Source organism: Ursus americanus, chromosome 3 (genome assembly GCF_024610735.1).
Source record: "Ursus americanus isolate L20-20 chromosome 3, mUrsAme1.1.p, whole genome shotgun sequence".
Lineage (NCBI taxonomy): Eukaryota > Metazoa > Chordata > Mammalia > Carnivora > Ursidae > Ursus > Ursus americanus.
Window position 1 is genome coordinate 82,654,303 of NC_142129.1, and position 20,422 is coordinate 82,674,724.

Here is a 20,422-nt window from a genome sequence, read left to right on the forward strand (position 1 = left end):
ATCTTCTATTAATACACTATATTTTTAAAACGGTCTTAAACATATGAAAAGAAGCTCCACTCCATGCATTTTACGGAAAGTGTAAATAAAAACTATGATGAGATAATATTTTCCTTCCATCAGAGTGGCAAAGGTCAAATGGTTAGATCATGCATAGGGCTAGTATGAGTAAAGTCACATTTATTATTGTTCTGGGAACATAAATTATTACAACCTCGATAGAGAGCACTTTAGCAATAACAATGACATTTCAGAATATACAAATTCACGATCTGGCAATTCTACGTGTGGGTATACACTCAAAAGAACTGAAAAGGAGGATCTTAAAGAGCTATTTGTACACCCTGTTCATAGCAAATAATAGCCAACAGGTGGAAATCACCCAAAGGTCCATAGACAGATGAATGGATAAACAAAATGTGGTATATACATACAATGGAATATTATTCAGTCTTAAAATGGAAAGAAATCCTGTCACATCCTACAGCACAGATGGAACAACACCAGTTTGAACTGCATGGGTCCACTTATATGTGGTTTTTTTTCAATAAACACAGTACAGTACTATAAATGTGTTTTCTTCTTCCTTATGATTTTCTTAATAACATTCTTTTTCTTTAGCTTACTTTATTGTAAGAATACAGTGTATAATAAGTATAACATGAAAAACATGTGTTTATCTACTATTATGTTATTAGTACGGCCAAGAGTAGGCTTTTAGTAGTAAGTTCCGGGGTGGGGTGCGGGGGGAGTCTAAAGTTATATGTGGACTTTCAACTGTGCAGGGGGTTTGGCACCCCTAATCCCCATGTTCAAGGGCAAATGTACATTCAAATAATTTTTGGGTTACTGAAGGTACTGTTTCACAAAATGCATGTTCTCTACTGAGAGCCACAAGCTGTCAAAAGTCAACTTACTTTTTCTCTCAAGAAATTTCTCAAAGGAAAAAATAATACGATTAAGTATTTCTTCCTAATCCTTATTTTAAAAAGCAACATCTGTTCACAGTGACAATTAAAAAAACAGCCGTCTGAATTTCGATTTTTTTTTTAAGTAGGCTCCAACATGGGGCTTGAACTCATAACCCGGAGATCAAGACCTGAGCTGAGATCAAGAGGCAGAGGCTTAACCGACTGAGCACCCAAGAGCCCCTTCAGATTATTATTTTTAGTATTTAACCAACTTACTATAACAGTTTAGCTGAAGAATCAATGAAAAATACAGAGGAAATTAAATTTCATTAAATATATAAAGAAAAATAAACACAGGCACACGCACATACACAAACTAGGTCCTCATTATGTCTGTAAAAGAATCAAAAAAAAAGAAAGGGAAATTAAGGACAATTAACCACACAGAGGAAGGGACAGATGCGCTGCTTGGGGGTAGGGTCTTCATGACATTTTCTGCTGATTCCCAGCCCTGAGTCCGACATGTGCTCGATGCTCAGTGAAGATCTTAGAATGAGTAAAGAAGATCATCTCAGGAGACAGAGCAAAGATCAATTCTTCTCTGTCCCTGACTTTCAAGTCTCTTCTGACTCCCACTTGCCACTGATCACATGTTCAGATAGCAGAGTTTTCCTGACAACACCCTGGATTCCTGGCCAGAATCAACCTTCATGTTTTTCATTTCAGAAGTGCCAAGTATAAGGATATCCTAACATGGAACTTTCTTTTCTCTCCCCCCCAGACTCTTCTGTGGTGTACGATTTTACTGATTGAATTTAGGGGTGTTAATCTACTTTGCAAAGTGGAATGCGGTTTGTATTCTTATAATCCTATTATAAACCTTTTTAATCTTTGTAAATAGATATTAGCCGTGTCAAAATCACAAATGTTTAAGTGCATTCCAAGCATGTCCCAAAGTCTTTTTCCATACTGGAAAGATTTTTAAATTTCCACCTTACTGTCAGAGTTAAAAAAAAAAAAAATCCAAAAACACCAAAATCCAAAAAACTTTATGGGCAACATGGAACTTATGTATTGTTTAATAAATTATCAGTCTGTTTAAAGTTTCTTGACAGCCAAAAAAAATCTTGAAAAATTACTCTTGCAAGGCTGCCTGGATGTCTAAAGGACAAGTGAAAACAGTCCAACAATAGCAAGACTTGTAGAAAGATTTTAAAAAGAGATTTAGTAGTTTTTTTAATGTGTATTCTCCACATACAGCTATTAATGAAGTGTGATAACTAAGAAACGGATAGAGAAGCTAAGGGGAAATACTTAAATAGAACATTAAATATTTACCTTTATTTTTTCCTTTTAATATACAGTTTACTTAAAAACTCAATTTGTAAAATCCTAAAATAGTAGTGTTTAAATGTATGAATGTCCAGTGAAGAATGTCAGATGAAATGTGACAAAGATAAAAATAATATCTTAAAATTCCTATTCCTTATGGAATCACTATGGGAATTAAATTACACACTTAAACTACATTGACTGTCAGCTCCTTGAGGGTGAGGATCTTATATTTTCACCTTTGTAACCAGTTGCTTGATTAATCATGTATGAAAGAAAAAGAAATCATTTTCACTCTTGAAAAACATTTTAAATTTCATTACAGATTAACCCAAGAAACTCATCAGTACCTATAGGAGGTCAAACCTAGAAAATGAAGGAAGCTTTAGTAGCGCCAGAAAATCACCAATATTTTCAGTAACTAATCAAACATTTTTATTAAAAAATTCCTAAAGTTATTTAATCTGTTACCAGCCTTGAGAGAATGAAATGTGTAAAGAACAAGAAGGTATCTTTGAATATGTGAATATTCCAGAGAAGCAGGAAATTAAGTAAATGATGGCAACATCTTTTTATAAAACACACAGTGGTAGAAGGTGTTGTTAAATCTACATAAAAAGCAGTCTGCAAAACTTTCAGAAAGCAATCTGAATACTAGTGAGAACCTTCTATGTCCGTTTATCCAGCCCAAGGACTTCCCTGGGAAACTCAAGATCAGCACATTGGACGTTCCTCTCAAACCCATTGCTTCTTCTGAATTCTCTGTCACTTAGAATACCATAATCTGGCCACTTTTCTGAGTCAGAAATCCAAGCATCAGTCCAGACTCTTTCCTCTTCCTCACTCCCTCCTCCCTGTCCATTCGGACTAGAAGTCCAGCGTTTCCTATTTCCTTAGTATCTCTCCCACATGTATTCTGTCCCTTTCCCCATTGCCACTGCCTTGGTTCGGCCTCTCCTTACATCTTATCTTGATCCCCGAAATGGCATTCTGATTGGCGATATGGCAGGAACAGAACAGAGACAAATTCAATAGGTATTTAAGAGAATCAACCAATAGAATACAGGACAAAAGTTCAGGAGAAGAATGGATTTAGTTCTGAGCACGTTTAGCTTGAGGTACTTAAGGGTCATCTGGTAAAGATATTCCCGTACATGCGTGTATGGGTGTCAGCAAAGCTTAAGGACAGAGAAGTAGGTTCCTAGTGGACACCATGGATATGGCTGAAATATCTCCTCTCTTGTCCTACTCTTCCAAAAAGCTTTTTCTAGATCATCTCATTCCCACAGTGATTGTTCCTTCCATTCAATTCTGATAACTCTGATTGCACCTTCCAGGTTCACAGCCAGGTACTGTATAGTGTAAATAAAACAATACATAATCCTTGTCACTGTATTGGACAAGAGTTAATATATGGCCCATCAGAGCGTATGTTGGTATAATCTTTTTGGAAAGCTATTGGAAGTTATCTACTAAAGCTGAACATAAACCTGGACTATGAGACAGTAATCCCGCTCCTACATATACACTCAAATAAATGAATTCATAAGTAAAAGGGATGCGTAAGAATGATCATGGAACTTTATTTATAATCCAAAACAGGAAACAACCCCAATCTCTAAACAGAATAGAATGGACAAATTATGGCATAATTACATATAAGGACACTATACAGCAGTAAAAAACAATGACTGCCACACACAATGCTGTGATGACTTTCAAAGACGTAATGGTGAGCAAAAGAAGCCAGACACAAAGAAACACATACTGTATGATCCCATCTATGTGATATCTAAGAAGAGGCAAAACTAATGTGTAGTGATAAATCAGAACTGTGGTTAACTTCGGTGGGAGCAATGACTGGGAAGAGTCTCAAGGGACACCTCCGGGTTGCAGGAAACATCTTGATCTGAGTGGGAATATGGCAGGAATGGAGAACAGACAAATTCAAGAGCTATTGAAAGGAGAAATTTAACTCTCAAACTGACAAAGAGCACAGGAGGAGAATTCAGATTGGGAGAAGAATGATGAATGTGGTTCTGAACGTGTCGGTTATAGGAACGTGGGAACATTCACCAAGCTACACACTATTTGTGAGCATCACTGTATCTATGTTATATAACAAAAAATATTTTTTTGATAACAAAAAATTTTTAAATAAAAATAAAATTGAGCACCATCAAATTTTCAATAAGACAAGAAAAATCTATGGAGCCTCAGGCCTCACAGGTAGGCAGCAATGGCAGAGTCGGGGAGCAGACGTCCAGCATTAACCCCCACAGTCCACTGCTGGGAACCGTGTGGCTTAGTTCCCAAGCACCACTTGGAGCATTCATCCCAAAGTGTGAATTAACACAGTGTAGTTCCCGCCCTGTTAGGTCTTATTGATTAATACAATCACAGTGTCAGTGCAGAATTCTAAATTTTCCATGCAAAATATGATACGAGAAGAAGATACTCAATAAATATCTGTTAATGACCTAGTAACAGGTGGCAGGTATAGCCTACGAACGCTCAAACAGTTGAGAGGTTGTAGAAAACACTGGCAAAATTTCTCCAAGGACATGGGAATTGAGCCAGATTCTAAAAGGTGAGGAATAGAGGCAGGGGTTGCAAAGTATGGCCTATACAAGTGTTCGATTTGATTTCTTTTAATGTGAATGGCACAGTCTTTCAAGGTGCAGTGTGACTGGGAGTATTTCTGGACAGCCATAACCTCGCATCATGCTTTGTGAATATGTGCCAGTCTCCTAGGCATCTGAATGTGGGAGAGTCCCTGCGAAGGAGTGCACCACAAACAGAAGGTCATGAGAGGCTAAGTGAATTATTAGATGGCACACATGGCTTGGGCCCAAATCACACAGTGCCATGAATACCATACTGAATATATTCCACAGGCAATGTTAAATGAGACGATGCCATGATGTTTTGGTAGTGTGGGCCAGTTGTGTGACTAGCATTAATAACAATAAATCCTGTAAGCGGCTTCTGGCTTTTTCGATGTGATGCCAAGCATCAGGACCTTTGGAGGTGGATTTCTGACTGCTTTCTTTCAGTTGCCATCTGAACTCTATTCTGGAGATGAAGCTTCTGTTTAGATAACCAAAGGACGGAAGCTTATATAAAATAGGTAAAAAAATTTGTCAAGACTCATAAATCTTGAGGAATGTTGAAAGAATTAGCAAATAAAGCTATAGATGCCAGTAGGAACAATTTCAGTGGTGTCTCTGATGGAAATAAAGTTGTTTGACACCAATAATCATTCTGCAAGTTTTTGTTGGCTTGAGGAACAGCTGTCATGCAGGGAAATGACTGATTTCATTACTGATGTAGTTTTACTCTACTCAAAAGGGTAGATGAAACAGTTCTTTGATGCTATAATCTAAGGTGGATATCTTAGGGGCTGGTCATACCCAATGATTAATAACTGCAATTGATGCATACATGTGTACTGAGAAATTCTTGAGATATTTAATAAATTGCCACATTGAACATCAATTTGCAGAAGTTGTCCTAGGCTCTCCTTTGACTTTACAAAACAAACCTTTCATGTTTCTTTATCTATGCATTAAAAAACTTGACTATAATTTTTATTATTAGCATCACATTTAGTAGAAATGAACTCTAGTTTAGCCTTATTTTTTATTTGATAGAATTGTTAAGGGTAGTGGTATAAAAGCAGAAATTCTATTGCAAAAAGTTGGACATATGGTGGATTTTAGCAGAAATAGAGAACGCTGGTTACTTAAAAATATTAAGACTAGTGTGGATTCATGGCTTTAAATATATAAATATAGATAAAGAAATAGATATAAATTTGTGGATAAATATATTCATGCATCTGTTGCCTAGCTCTGTCTGCTGAGAGGACTTAGAAGCAATGACGACCAGTATCCATGAGCATACCCAGCATTGAGGTTTAAGTTTGCAAATATATCATTCTCCACTAAAAGGAACCAGGAATCCTTTGAGAAATTTTGAGAATTCCAGGGTTGGAGCAAAGAAAATGCAAGATGAGTCTGGAACACATTCTTATGACAGAAAGTAAAGAATTACACAAAGAATCAAAGAGTCATGTCAAAAGGACAAGGGAGTCTTCTTGAAGAGGTGTATGATGGCCAAATCAGGGGAAATTGAAACATCAAAGCAAATAATGCCGGTAATGAATTATAACCCATTGAATAGAAAAAGAACTCATAGGTATAGATGATAGATAGATAGATAGATAGATAGATAGATGATAGATAGATAGGAAAAAAGTAGATAGAAATAAAGAAGGTTCTTCCTTACAGTAGGAATCCAACCAACAAATGTAGAAGGAATAATGGAATTAGACAATCATCATTTGGCAACCATCATAATAATAACCAATTTGGGCACTTATCATCAAGAGATGTAAAACTAATGAGTGAAAATTTTAGGAGGAATAGGATACTTAAATCTCAGTCTCAGAGTATCTCCCCATAGGTGCTTATTAATTTCAAACAGAAAAATAACAACTTCACAGAGGAGAAACCTGGTAGAAGTCACTGCCTTAACCAAGTGATCAAAATTAACACCACCAGTAACAGGACAAGTTGATATCTTGCGTTCCTGTTATGATGTTGTATATATAAAATAAAAATTCAACAGCAGTGGCAGCAATTGTTTCATATATTTATACCAACAAAATATTTGGGTGGGGATTTGGCTCTGTTTTTTGGTTTTGAATAAACTCTGATATTGTTCTAAGATTTCTTAAGCTTATTTTAATTTTAATTTTTTAAAAGATTTATTTATTTGAGAGAGAGAGAGCAGGGGAGGGGCAGAGGGAGACGGAGAGAATCCCAAGCAGACTCCCTACTGAGTGTGACCCATGGCGGGGCTCGATCCCATGACCCTGAGATCATGAGCTGAGCCAAAACCAAGAGCTGGACGGTCAACTGACTAGCCACCCACACGCCCCTAAGCTTATTTTTATTATGACTATAAACTTACTTAGAGGTTTTATTCAGTTACATTTGCATAAAGTTAATAGTCCAGACTTCAGATGTCCTCTAAACACTTTCTGAAGTATATCTCAAGCGTGACAAGGTAACAGTTGCTTATGTTGTCAGTTATTATTTAAAAAAGAAACTCTTGGGGCGCCTGGGTGGCTCAGATGGTTAAGCGTCCGCCTTCAGCTCAGTTCATGATGCCAGAGTCCTGGGATTGAGCCCTGCTGTCAGACTCCCTGCTCGGCAGGGAGCCTGCTCTCCCTCTCCCTCTGTTGTTCCCCCTACTTGTGCTCTCGCTCTCTCTGTCAAATAAATAAATAAATAAAATCTTAAAAAATAAAAATAAAGAAGAAACTCTCCTCATATATGGACATTTCCTAAATGTTCATCTTGTTTTTTTTTTAAATTAGACAATAAGACAAAACTCAGACAAAAATCACGCTTCCTTTTTTTTCTTCTCTGCTAATAGGAAGCAGTGTATTTTGACGCTCTACTGCTCTAGCTACATTTAGTTAGGTAAGTGTTGATTTTTCTATCATTGTATGTTAAGATCTTCTATCTTCATTTTATGGATGTAAATGTAGTATATTCAATAATGAAAGAAATTTGCTCTTTTATTTCATTTACCGACCTATGGAATCTACTTAGTTGACCACATATATGCAAATATTTATTATGCTATAGAAGTGTCAGAACTTACACCACTACGTTAGTCCTGGATGGTATGATAAGACTTTGGAAGAGAAGGTATGGATTGTTTTATTTTAATGTGCTTCAAACTGTGTATATTACCTACAGGTTACATGTGATAAATCACTTTGATAATAATATTACCTTCACCTGATTTTTAAGTAGATCATGACTCAGGTTTTAGTATAGTAATACACAAAGAGAAACATACCTCTTGCAGACAAATGAAAGCTGGAGTTGTAGATAAATCAACACACCGTTCATCTTGGATATTAATTGTGGGTGCTACAGCATAAATGGGGTTCTCTTGATCCTTTTCATCTTTCTCCTCTTCCCCTTCTTGTTCTGTGTCTGTGGTACTGTCTTCCATTTTTCACAATTCTAAAATGAAATCATTCCATATTCAGCTATTTAGGGATATCTTCACCTATAAAGTAAAACTAGTGGAAAATAATAAAAGCAAGCAAAAGGCAACTGGAGTAAGCTATATTCCAATGAAATCTAGGTCAGTACACTTAGCTATAGATAAATTATTATAAAGGCTGATTTGTTATAAAGATACTCTCCATTGCTACACTCAAATCAATAATTCTAATTTTAAAAAGTAGGCTATTTTTGCATTAATTGGAAAAAAAATGATATAACTAGAATGTAAGCTCCATGAGGGCAGAAACCTAATTTTGTTTACTGAGCATTATTGTTAACACTCAATTACTATTCACTGATTGGGTAAATAAATATAACTTTCACCCTTAAAATATAACACAAAGTTAATTCAAATTATTTTTGGGAAACTAAAAACCAACACCCTGCGGTGGCCGACACTGCCTGAGGCATGCACCCGTGCACCAGCCCAACCACCTAATTGCTCGATCCCCCTGGCCACAGCTCAGGCCTATGCTTGTATGCCCTGCCTTGCCACCTCGCCTATATCTGCTGCCCATGTGCAAGCTTAATTGTCCCATCAGACTTCACTTACAAAACATCAGCTCAAGAATAAAATTAAGGCTATCAAGATGGTGACACTAGGGCATTAAACCAAGCGCAGGCCTTTCTGTATGATTGCACAAGTCATGTAGCCAGCCTATGAGCTGCCCAGTGATTTGCTCACATAGTCAAGTGGACCCAGAGCAATTTCTAAAAGGACCTGTCTTGGCCTGCAAGGTCTCTCCTGGCCCATTTTTTGGTGGCATTGGGATAGTTGCTCTTCTAAGAGAGTTGGTAAGAAGACTCAATTGCTTTTAAAAAAAAAGCCAATCTAATCTTTTGCTCTTTTGATCTCTGACACATGGGAATCTGCACTTAACAGAAGAGAAAACTTGGACTTTTCTCCTGCCAGAGAGGATAACTCCAACTGTCATAAATTAAAGGTCCGGATCTTCTGTTGAACATGTATCATCTCTCATGTCTATCTTATCAGATTAGCTACCCCTTGATGATGGGATCCCAGTTCTTTTAATATGGAAAGCGTGTTCTGTAATATGAATCTGGAAGGCATGGTAGGCTCTGGCTCCTAAATTTATTCGTCAAGTGGCCATAGGCATGCCATTTATTCATTAAGTTTCCTTTCCTCCTCTCTAAAATGCACGTCACGGTAACTGATTTTTCTGTTTCATAAAGAATAGACACAAATTAAATGGTATCACACCTGTGGACTTTTAGTTTCCATTCTTCTATCTCTAATTTTCTACCACAGACATAAATTACATGTAAGCTTGTTTTCTTCTTCCCGCTGCAAAAACACTTCACAGGTGGTAGCATGTACCTCCATTGGAGGCACTAAATGTCTGGTTGTCGTTCTTTTTTTTCTTTTCTCTTTGGCTTCATTCGGTTGTCTTTCTTTACGTGATGTTAATAGCCATTGATATTGTTTGGACTCCCACTCCTTTAATACCCGCATATTTTTTCAGTGCCATAAAGCAGTGTTTTAAAAGAACCTGTTGTTATTAAGGTATCACAACACTTCAGTTTTGGCAATTAATCACAGTTTATTGTTGAGAAGCTGAAAAGGTTTGATTACATATCTAGATTTGTTTGTGTTTATAAGCTAAAATATGTCGGTTCAACCATTTCATGGATGAAAACCTGTTAATGACTATCCCAGAAAAATATTTCCCTCCGAACATTAGACCATACTTGTTAATGTCAGCTTTTCCTTTAAGAAATATTTCAAATATCAACAAAAATAACAGAATGGCATAATGAATCCTCAGGTACCACCAGCTTCAATAAATAACAATTCATGGACAATTTTGTTTTATCTGAACCCTTCCACTTACCCCTCCACCCTCCATATAATTTTGAAGAAAACCCACACATGTAGACTTAATAACATACCCCGAGGAACTCCGTACGGAGAAAACCCTCGCGCCGCTGCACACCTGCACGGCCCTCCTTTGTGTGGATATGCCACAAGCTTGTCAAACAACCCGCAAATTATAAACACATGGAATGTTGCCAGTTTTCTGCTATCACAGTTTTGCAAAGTATAGTACCCATATTTATTTAAAAATATATTTTAAAGGCTCTTGGGATTTTTATAATGGAGATGGCATTAACTTTCAAAACTTAATTTCAGGCCATCTTCTCAAAGCACTGCACTTAACATGTGGCACAGCTTCCCTAGGCGACGAAGGGTGAATTTGTACAAATGTCTCAGTCTGCTGAAGTTTTTCAGTCTCCAGTATCTTGAAAATATTCCAAATATTTTCAATCAGGTAAAACACTATGCTTTGGGAAGCAACGAAAAGACACTGTAACAGAGTTCTGACAGACATTATCAGACGAACTTTGACCTTTAGAAAAGAAAGGGAGAGTGAGTAGGAAAGTAAGAAAGCACAACAGAGACAAATGCAAAGTCTCATGTGAATTTAAAACTAAAACACGAATTAATCTAATTAAATAACAGGTTGGAAAGGGCTTAAGGAGATAGTAAAGTTTAACAGATTAAACAAATATTCAAGGATTCATTAATGTAGGATTGCAAAGCCTTGATTATACCGATATCACCATGCTGCAGGCAATAGGACGGACAGCTATAAATAAAGAAAATAGAATAAAATATATTCTCAGTCTACATGATATAAACAAGAGAATATTTATGAAACATCTAAATTCCTGGTGTGAGAAGAACAACATAGCTATCAAGTATAGTAATTCTAGAGACGTGTATCTCCGTAATACTAAGTCACTTAAGCCAATATTTACTAAGTTGTTTTATGAAGAGCTGTAATTTACAAAGAGGCAAGCAAGTTACAATATAAAGAGAAATCAAGGCAGGGAATAACTAGCTCTATATCATACAAGGTAAGGTAAAATAAACCTAAATAAAAAGCAGTGTTGTTCGGCCAACATTGAGATAAGCCTTTAAAAGCAGCTTGTAGCCTGGAATTTAGATTTTAATCTATAGGTATTAGAAACCATTACTTTTTTTTTTTTTTTTGCATTGAGGAGTTATCTGGGCTTGTAAAGGTGTTGGTGATAATGAGAGGAATGTTTTGGAAAGGGTGTGAATTTGAAGGCAAGGAGACAATTTAGTGTTTGTGAGTCAGCTCCCTCTGCTATGGGTAGGAGATAGATTCACTGGGAAGCAAGGACCAGGTGTCTGGCCTCAGGGGCGTTCACAGACTGGTGAGCAAGGTAGAAATTAATCAGAGAATCACAGAGATAAAATGTAAAAATAAATATAACTGGAACTGGTGCTATGAAAGTGTGGACACAGAAAAAGGGTTACCATGCACGGCACATTTCCAGTAGGCACAATTCCCATAGCAAATGCCACAGAGAAGCAGCGCGGTTGGAAGGTTAGATGCTGAGGACCCGAGCTAAGGCTGTCCTGTGCTACGCTGTAGGAGTCCAGAGAAGAGAGGACACCGTTTTATGAGGCTTTCTAGAAGGGAGAGGACATGTATGGAGCTTTCACACAGAAAAGCAAAAAGGCTAGTGAAAGAGAAAGGAAGGTAAAAGCTTTAGTCTTATTCCATAAGAACTCTGAGCTTCTCTATTATTTACACTTTGTTTTGGGCGTTAAAAGATAAAGCCAAAATAGGAAGCTTACAAAGAATAATTAAGCAATAAGCATTGCAGGGTATGCCTGGTGTTGTAAGACAAACCACTGCTTCCTCTTCTCTAAAACCAAAGAAGTGATCATCATTTTGTGTTTTGATTTTGAACTCTTAAGGAAATTTTTCTTGACGGTTATAAGGAGCACATGCAAAAACCAAATGGTCTGTGCACCAGAGAATGGGGCAAGGATACACAAATGATGGTGACTTTCTGAAGATAAAAGGGCAATGCTTGCTTCAAGCAAGATGTAGCAGGAAACCATACTTTCGATCTTACTTGTCACTGAACTAGCACGAGTTTTGCTCATTTTAGGATAGCAGGGTATCACGTAAAATCAAAAATGATATGGTCCCACACTGAACCTGAGCATTCTTTTTTGTAAGTTAGCTCTTCTATCTGCCCTGGAAACATGATCACATGCTCCCTCCCCCAGCAGCCCGTGGCTCTAGGTGAGTTACGGGACTGTTTCTACAGTAACTCAGAGCTGGACCTGTTGGAGGAAGGGAGACATCTGGGACAACTATTTGGTTTGTTTGTTTCAGTTTCCTATACTTATTTAAAAACACAGAAATGTCAAAATGAGGTTTCAAAAATTGTGGTATATTTAAAGTTACATGACAAATGCCTCTCAGTCCTGTCAATGTATCTCTGTGATTGTATGCATATTCTTTTTTAGAGATAAGATTAAAAGTCAGCCTTGAAGGCCCTTTCTGAAAGACCTCTCTCGTCCACATATCACAGGCTCAGAATATTGGGAGCGGATCCCACATGCAGCCTACAGTTCCCACAGATCCTCTTAATCCAACATCATCATCACCACCGACACCACCAGCTCAGGAGTCCTAAATGCAACAGATACAATCACTGCACTTATTCATGTGTAGATCTTTTATTCACGTACAATTACAGAATACCCATTATTATTATACAAAGACATGATTAGACTTGAAACATTTTTTTTAAAGATATAGATACAGACTTTAGGTAGGTCCTGTTTTTAAGAAGGGGGTAGAAAAGCTTTGTCATTCAAAACAAGCCTAACAAATCAAACCACAACTTCTTTCTGTTCCTAAAAAAATGGAAAGAAAAAATAAAAAAAACCTCTCTCTCTCTCAAAAAAAAAAAAAAAAAGAAAACAGAAAAAACACAGACCTGCAAAAAGACTCCAATCTGGACCGAAAAAATAAAGCCATTGCAGTTCAGTATGTACAGATAGAATTTGCCTCATAACTGAAGTGTTAAAGTAACAGTGTGGGTTAAAAACATACATACATACCATACACATAGACATAAAAGAAAACTCTCGAGAGGAAGCTCCAAGTGCATATCTAGCCTTAAACTAAATGTTCACAGTATTAGTTAAATCTTAAACTCTACGCCCGTGTAATTAATGAGAAGCCTGTTCACCACCCACAATCGCACCAAAGACCGTCACAGGATAAGCTCCCTCCTTGGGGCGGAAGGAAGCTGATAGAGCTCTAGGCCTTCTCCCAACTCATTTCACTGTCCTTTTGCCTGGCTTTGCATGCTACCCTCCAACCCCAAACACAGACCCAAGAAAAGTTATTCACCTTCTGTTTAAAACTTATTATTTTTTCTTTTCCTCAGAAACCCACATAGTCAAAATGAGCTCCATATTACTCATTTCTGAATGGGTATAACATACAGGGTCATGATGGGAAGACCATCCACGTGGAAGACTGTCATAGAAACACACATGATTCTTGTCTCTAACATATGCTCCTGGTTGCGCTCACCAGCAGGCGGGCACTCCTGCCCAGGGGTCATTCACCTCTGTACTTAGTAATAACAACATTTATATAGCCCTTCACAGTTTAAACGAAGTTTTCCTTCATATTATTTCACTTTATTCTTGTAACAACCACGTTCATAACTATTATTATCTCCATTTTACAGACAAGGAAATTGAAGGTCAGAGACTATAAGCGATGTGCCCAAGATCACACAGCAATAAGTGGCAGTATTTATTCAAACTCATGTCCACTGGCTCCAAATCCCTGACCCTCTATACCATATAGGACTCTTGCTGTGGCCTTGGTAAAGTCCTTTCCTCTTAGCCTCCAAAAATGGAAAGCAGGATCAAAGATACAGCAGGCTAAAGGAATTTGACTTTTGTCACTGCAAAGGTGTAAAGCTAAGACCCCTTTAGCAAAGAGCAGGCCAATACAATGTAAGTCAATTAAAGACAATTCTTGTAGAACAGTGATTATTAGGCGGTCCATGAGGTGGTAAGACTGAGCTGTCCAAAACAATGGGCTATAGAACTTGTTGCTATAGTTACAAACCAAAGGAAAGCTTTCACATATGCAAAGTGTGGCAAGAAGCACTGGTCTTATATCCGCAATAATTGACAGTCATTCTGCAAGTCCAGTCAGGCTTCAGAAATTCAAAGGATGCCTGAGAGGCCCTATCAGTTCCCTTAACGGTTACCAAATAATTTGGTAGTGAGCAGTAACAGTTCCAGATCCTGTGGGAGGTTTGGTATGCTCAAGTAGGTCTGAAGCTGATGGTCTTCCAGAAGGTCTGTGAAGCAGAGATTCTCTGTTTGCGTGCAATCTAGAATCTTCACATTGCAGGCCATCCCTTACTTTTGCTACAAAAACGTGCGTGTTTTTTGAATTCTTCTGTCCACCTTAAATTTTTAAAAACATACCCTAAAGCACATTCATAGTATTACAACACTAGTCTATATGTCCTGTCTGATTAGGTCATTGCCTTGCAAACCTGCTCTTTAATTTACCCCTTTCCTCTTCCCCGCATGTTAGTCAGTAGGCATTGTGAGTCTAGATAGGTCTGTTTCCTTAGCAAAGAACTTCATGTAGTATGGGCTATCGCTGCTGCTTCCCAAACACAGCAGCCCTGGCTCCTCCCTTCTTCGTCATTGTGGTGGTTGTCCGCCTCCTCCCCTTCCTCCTGCTATTTCATCTAAGACTAGGATTAGTGGCTTTAACTTAGTCTGCCAGGACGACAGCAGGGGTTAATGGAAATGAATACTTTGAAGTTCATCAGTTCAGGCTTGAATCTCATTTCTCCCCTTCCTGTGTGACCTTGGGCAAGCTCTGCAACCTCTAAGTGCCTATTTCCTCAACTGCAAGATGATTTAAGGGTTGTTGGGAAGATTAAATGAAACAAAATCTCAGCCCAGACCCAGCATGTAGTCTTCAATAAATGTTAGCTCCCTCCCACCACTGTCTGTGGCGGGGTTCTTTTTGTTTGTTTGTTTGTTTGTTTGTTTGTTTTTGGTTTCATGAGAAATATGCCTTAAATGATTTTGACAGGGATCAAATAAACAGATGTCAGCCTGGGACTGGATCAAATGGTTTATCTATAGGTTGGGTCTCCTCTAACATGAATTTGTCCCAGAATACATCCTTAGAATCTGGTGTGAGAGTCCTGGTAAGTCTAACCTTCAAATCCCACTATGAGATGTTTTCATCTAAGGATATTGGGTACTGCAGAATATTTGTATTTGCAAAGTATTTGGGTCCTTGAAAGAATATGTGTCAACTCTTAGTCAGGGCAGGGCCAGCTTTAGACAATAAGTAGGCGAGGTTCCCTCTCCCATGTCTAGAAATTTCATAGCGTCTTCTTTTCATTGCATAAGTACTTCCTGTTCTCAGGCTTCCCCTGGCCTGGCCCTAGGCAGATCTCCACTTCAGTCTTCCTCCCCTTGGGTAGCATCCCTTACTCAATTTCTTTCCTTCCTCTAAAAGCAAAGGGTCTTACATTCATTATAGGGTTAGAAGAATATTTACCAAGTCCAATTTTCCTACTTTACATTGGAAGAGGAAGTTAAAAATAAAAATAAACGACAACCAAAAAAACCCCTCTGAGCTGGGGAGCCAGGAGAGTTGGCACAGGCCGCTGAGGCATCTTGTCTGCCCAGGACAAGGCTCAGGAAATGAAATAGTGGAATTCAGACATTCAAGAACATTGGAGAGATAATGTGCCCCTTCTTGCAGGTGAGAGGTGGGTAAAGTGGCAAGGCTCCATACCATCACGGATACTACCCCAGCATGTGCTGAAGCAGTAGGCAGAGAATGCCTAAGACAGTTCACAAAGTGGCATCGGAGACGTACTGAGGGCTAGCTGAGAGTGCTACATCCCAAGTGCCCTTGATATCGTGATGAAGACACGGCTTTGGAAAGCTTTGTGGCCCATGCAACTGAGAACCCGATGGGGATGCAGAATTCTCAGAAGATGCCAGCATGGAGATCCAAGTGTGAGACCCAGGTGGATGCACGTCTCAAAAGGAGTCAGCAAGGTCACACTCTAACCACTGACCAGACAAGCATCCTGAAGCCATAATGCTACCTAGTAACACTGAACTTGGGTCTCACGCCTAAGAGGAAGAGAGATGTGTAGTGGCATCTACAGTGGGGTTCTTTTAGTCAGCCTTAGGGAGATATAATTTATGTGCAATAAAACTTGCAATTTTAAGATACAATTTGATGAGTTTTTACAAATATTGACAGTTGGGTAATCACTGCCACAAACATTCCCATGTGTAGAGAGCAAAATGGAGTCTCTCGTGTCAAGCAGGAGCCTGTGTCAAGCAGGGGCCTGTGTCAAGTGATGAGACGCAAGCAGTTAAGGTACCGCAGCTAGGAGATATCGCTGAGACCAAGGTCAGCTGACGACACCCCTGCTGACCAATGTCAGCAGACCTCTGCTGAGGACGTCTGCAGAGACCCCAAACTGATTAAATCCCTTTAAAAAGGAAAGGATTTTGGCAGCAAACTGTCAGACTCTGCAGACCTGACCCCTCTATGTCTGCCCACTTAAAAAAGGCAACTGCCGCTGAAGGCTCTGCCCGATGGATCTCCGAACAGAACCGAGATCCTTCCCTGCTTGAACATCAGAAGCAGTAAGTGCGGAGCTGACCCAGACCGCACAGAGGCCTTATCTCAGCTGCACGCCCACAGACTGACGTCGCATTTGGTTTGTTCACTTCCTGTCCCCTTCTGTTATCTTGTTTGTTGTGTGGCTTGTCTTCTGTCCTGCTCTGTGTGCCATGTAAGAAGCCAAGTTTAACCACATGGGGAAATGTCATTGAGTTTGGAATCCTGACCCTGATTTATAATTGTGATTTTGCTTTATGACTGAATAAAGCTGACATTGTGGAAAGACACAACTCATGTGTGTGCCTTCCTAGCGTGCTCATGACACCATTCCTCCAAAAGTTGCCTTTGTGTGCCTTTACAATCCGTGCCCCCACCTCTCCCCATGCCTGCCATCCCAAACACGTGGTAACATCTAGTTTTGCCTTTTCCAGTATTTTATGTAAATAGAATCATAGATTTTTCTGGCTTCTGTAATTTAGCATAAGGTTTCTAAGGTTCATCTACATTGCTGTGGGCATCAATATTTCATTCCTTTTATTGCCAAGTCACAGATGGGAAGAAAATACATGCAAACAATGTATCTGCCACAAGACTGGTATTGAGAATATATAAAGAAATCTCATAGCTTAATAATAGGAAATCGAACAGACCAATTTAAAAAATGGACAAAAGATTTGAGCATATACTTAACCTAAGATATACAAATGACAGATAAGAATGTGAAAATATGCTCACTTCATTAGTAATCGGGGAAATGCAATTAAAAATCACAAAGAGATACAACTACACACTTATTAGAGTGTTTTTTAAAAAGTGACAATACCAAATGTTGGTGAGGATGTGGAGTTACAGGAACCCTCACATATTTCTAGTGAGAATGCAAAAATTGTATATAGCTCCTTTGGAGAACAGTTTACTTATTTCTTATGAAGTTAAACATACATTTACCAAATGACCCAGCCATTCATTCATATGTATTTATTCAAGGAAAATGAGAATATATTCAAAAACTGTACACAAATGTTTATATTGGCTTTATTAATATTCACCTCAAACTGGAAACAACCCAAATATCAACTTAGGATGTATAAACAGATTGTGGTACATTCATACAATGGAATGAGACTAGGAAATAAAAATGAATAAACTATTGATACAACAATGTGGGTGAATCTCACATATATTATATTAAGTCAAAAGGCTTTGTACTGTATGATTCCATTCATAGGAGTTTCTGGAAAAGGCAAAAGTATAGGGACAGCTAACAGATCAGTGTTTGCCAGGGGCTGGGTGCTGGGGGAGAAGGAGTGACTACAAAGTGGTATGAGGGAACTTTTGGCAATGATGGAAAAGTTCTACCTTGATTGTCATGGTGGCTACATCTTGGCATACATTTGGCAGAATTCATAGAACTGTCCGCCCAAAAAGGGTGAATTGTACTGTGTGTAAACTATACCTCAGTAACTTCAAAACAAAGCAAAGCAAACAAAAAGAACTGAACTTACACAAAGTGTGAAAACTGTAGACTATCCAAACAAAGGAAAAAAAATCTAAAAGCAACCAGAGAGAGAAGGCAGTTTCTCTACAAAGGCACTAAATTAGACAGAAGACTTAGACTTCTCATTAGCAAAAACTGTACTCCTTCAAAGTACTGAGAGACAGTAACTGTCAACTAACTTCTTATTTAAGAGTAAGGGCAAAATAAAAACATTTCAGACAAAGTCTGAAGAAATAACTCAGATACTTATTGAATATATATAAAGATATACTTCAGTAAAAAAAACAAATCTAGAAGGAAAGAGGTGAGCAAATAAATTGGTAAATGTTGCTAAAACAAAATGGGCACAAAATATAAAAAACAGTAATAGGGGCACATGCATGGCTTAGACCATTAAGCGACTGACTCTTGATTTTGGCTCAGGTCATGATCTCGGGGTTGTGAGATCAAGCCCTGTGCCGGGCTCTGCGCTGAGCATGGAGCCTGCTTACGATTCTCTCTCTCCCTCTGCTCCGCCCACCTCCACATTCTCTCTTTCTCTCAAAAAAAAAAAAAAATAATAATAATAATAACTACTTGTGTGACCTCAAAAACAAGGTGGAACTAAAATATACAAGGCAATAAGTGACATGGAAGACTGAAGGGAGAAGACTGATGTAAAAGAATTTCATTATTCAAGAGGAGGAGGAAGATATTGATTGATTAGGCTTCTGCTAAGTCAAGTAAGTATGCCAAAAATTCAAGGATAATGATTAGAAGAAAAAAATAGCCTTCCAAATTATATGGAGGAAAAGGTAAAGAAAAACATATAGACTAAATTAATGGAGAAAAAAGAGGACCCTTCCCCCAAAAAGCAAAAAGGCAAGATTAATAGAAAACACAAAGTAAGATGGCAAGAATACATATAAATGTAAAACTAATTACAAAAAATATAAGTGAATTAATTTACCTGTTGAGACAGATTCTCAAATTGGTTTTAAAATATCCTGCTGTTTTCTGTTTATAAGACACAAGTCCCAAATATAATGTCACAGGCTTAAAGTAAAAGGATGAAAATATTATTAGATAAAAATATATATCAAGACAGAAAGCAATACTAGAGATAAAGAGGGTTATTATGCAAGGAAAAAAAAGAAATTTATCAGGAAACAATATTAATCTTGAACCTATACATAACTAACAGTATAGCCTCAAAATATATAAAGTGGAATTTCTATTCAATGCTACAACTGTGTGAATGGTTGAAACACTATTGCTATCTTGTAGAAATGGAATTAAGCATTAGCATATACAAGAACTCTTGTCTAAAGTAAGCTTTAAAAATTTTTCTATTATGAGTAAACTCTGGTTGCAATAAATTATCTTAGATACACACATAAACACACAAATACATATTGCTTTAACATACAAAGTACTTGAGAATATGTAACATAGGCAGCTTCTCAAGGTGCTTACAGTGCGGAAATTTGACAGCATTAAAATCACAAACATTTTGGGCATGGAAACAAATAATCAAATCTGTCCACATGTCAATGATAATTTCAAAGGAGGCTACCTACATGTTCATTAAATACTTCTTAGTACTGTCAGTTATTAGATTATTGAGTTTATTAAGATTTCATAACAAGAATTAAAAGTCGTAAGATATACTTATTGTAAAATTTTATAACTGAGAAAGTTGGCAAATTCCTTGGTCTTCCCTCACCTAAGCTGAATTCCAGAATTCTGTTTAAGTAACATTTTTCTGAAAACACTCTCGTGCCCTCTGCTGTCCATTTATTGAATATCAATTATTAAATAATGTAAAATGTTCATGGGTATTTACATTTATATAGTGAGAAATCCTCCACCTCTTTCATTATTTGAGTTAGTTTTAGGAAACGGTATATTTTAAGATGTGCTTTTAAAACTTTTAAATTATAAATGTAATATGTGTTTATTATTGAAAACACACAAAAAATGAAATAATTCATTATCTCACTACTTGGAGATAACCATTGCTACCAAGTTGAAACTGTTTCTATGGAATATATCTTAAAATACAATTTTATTTTAAAATTATTATTATTATTACAGAATTGGGAT

At 37.6% G+C, this 20,422-nt stretch overlaps 1 protein-coding gene across 1 annotated transcript in view; it reads right to left on the minus strand.

Moving 5' to 3' along the window:
- Window positions 1–20,422, minus strand: part of CCDC146 (coiled-coil domain containing 146) — a 108,721-nt gene that overhangs the window by 84,181 nt on the left and 4,118 nt on the right. Inside the window, exon 2 of the mRNA XM_045793409.2 lies at window positions 8,121–8,290. Within this exon, the coding sequence (XP_045649365.1) occupies window positions 8,121–8,279 (159 nt within the window). The 5' untranslated portion in view covers window positions 8,280–8,290. The remainder of the gene's footprint in view (window positions 1–8,120; window positions 8,291–20,422) is intronic.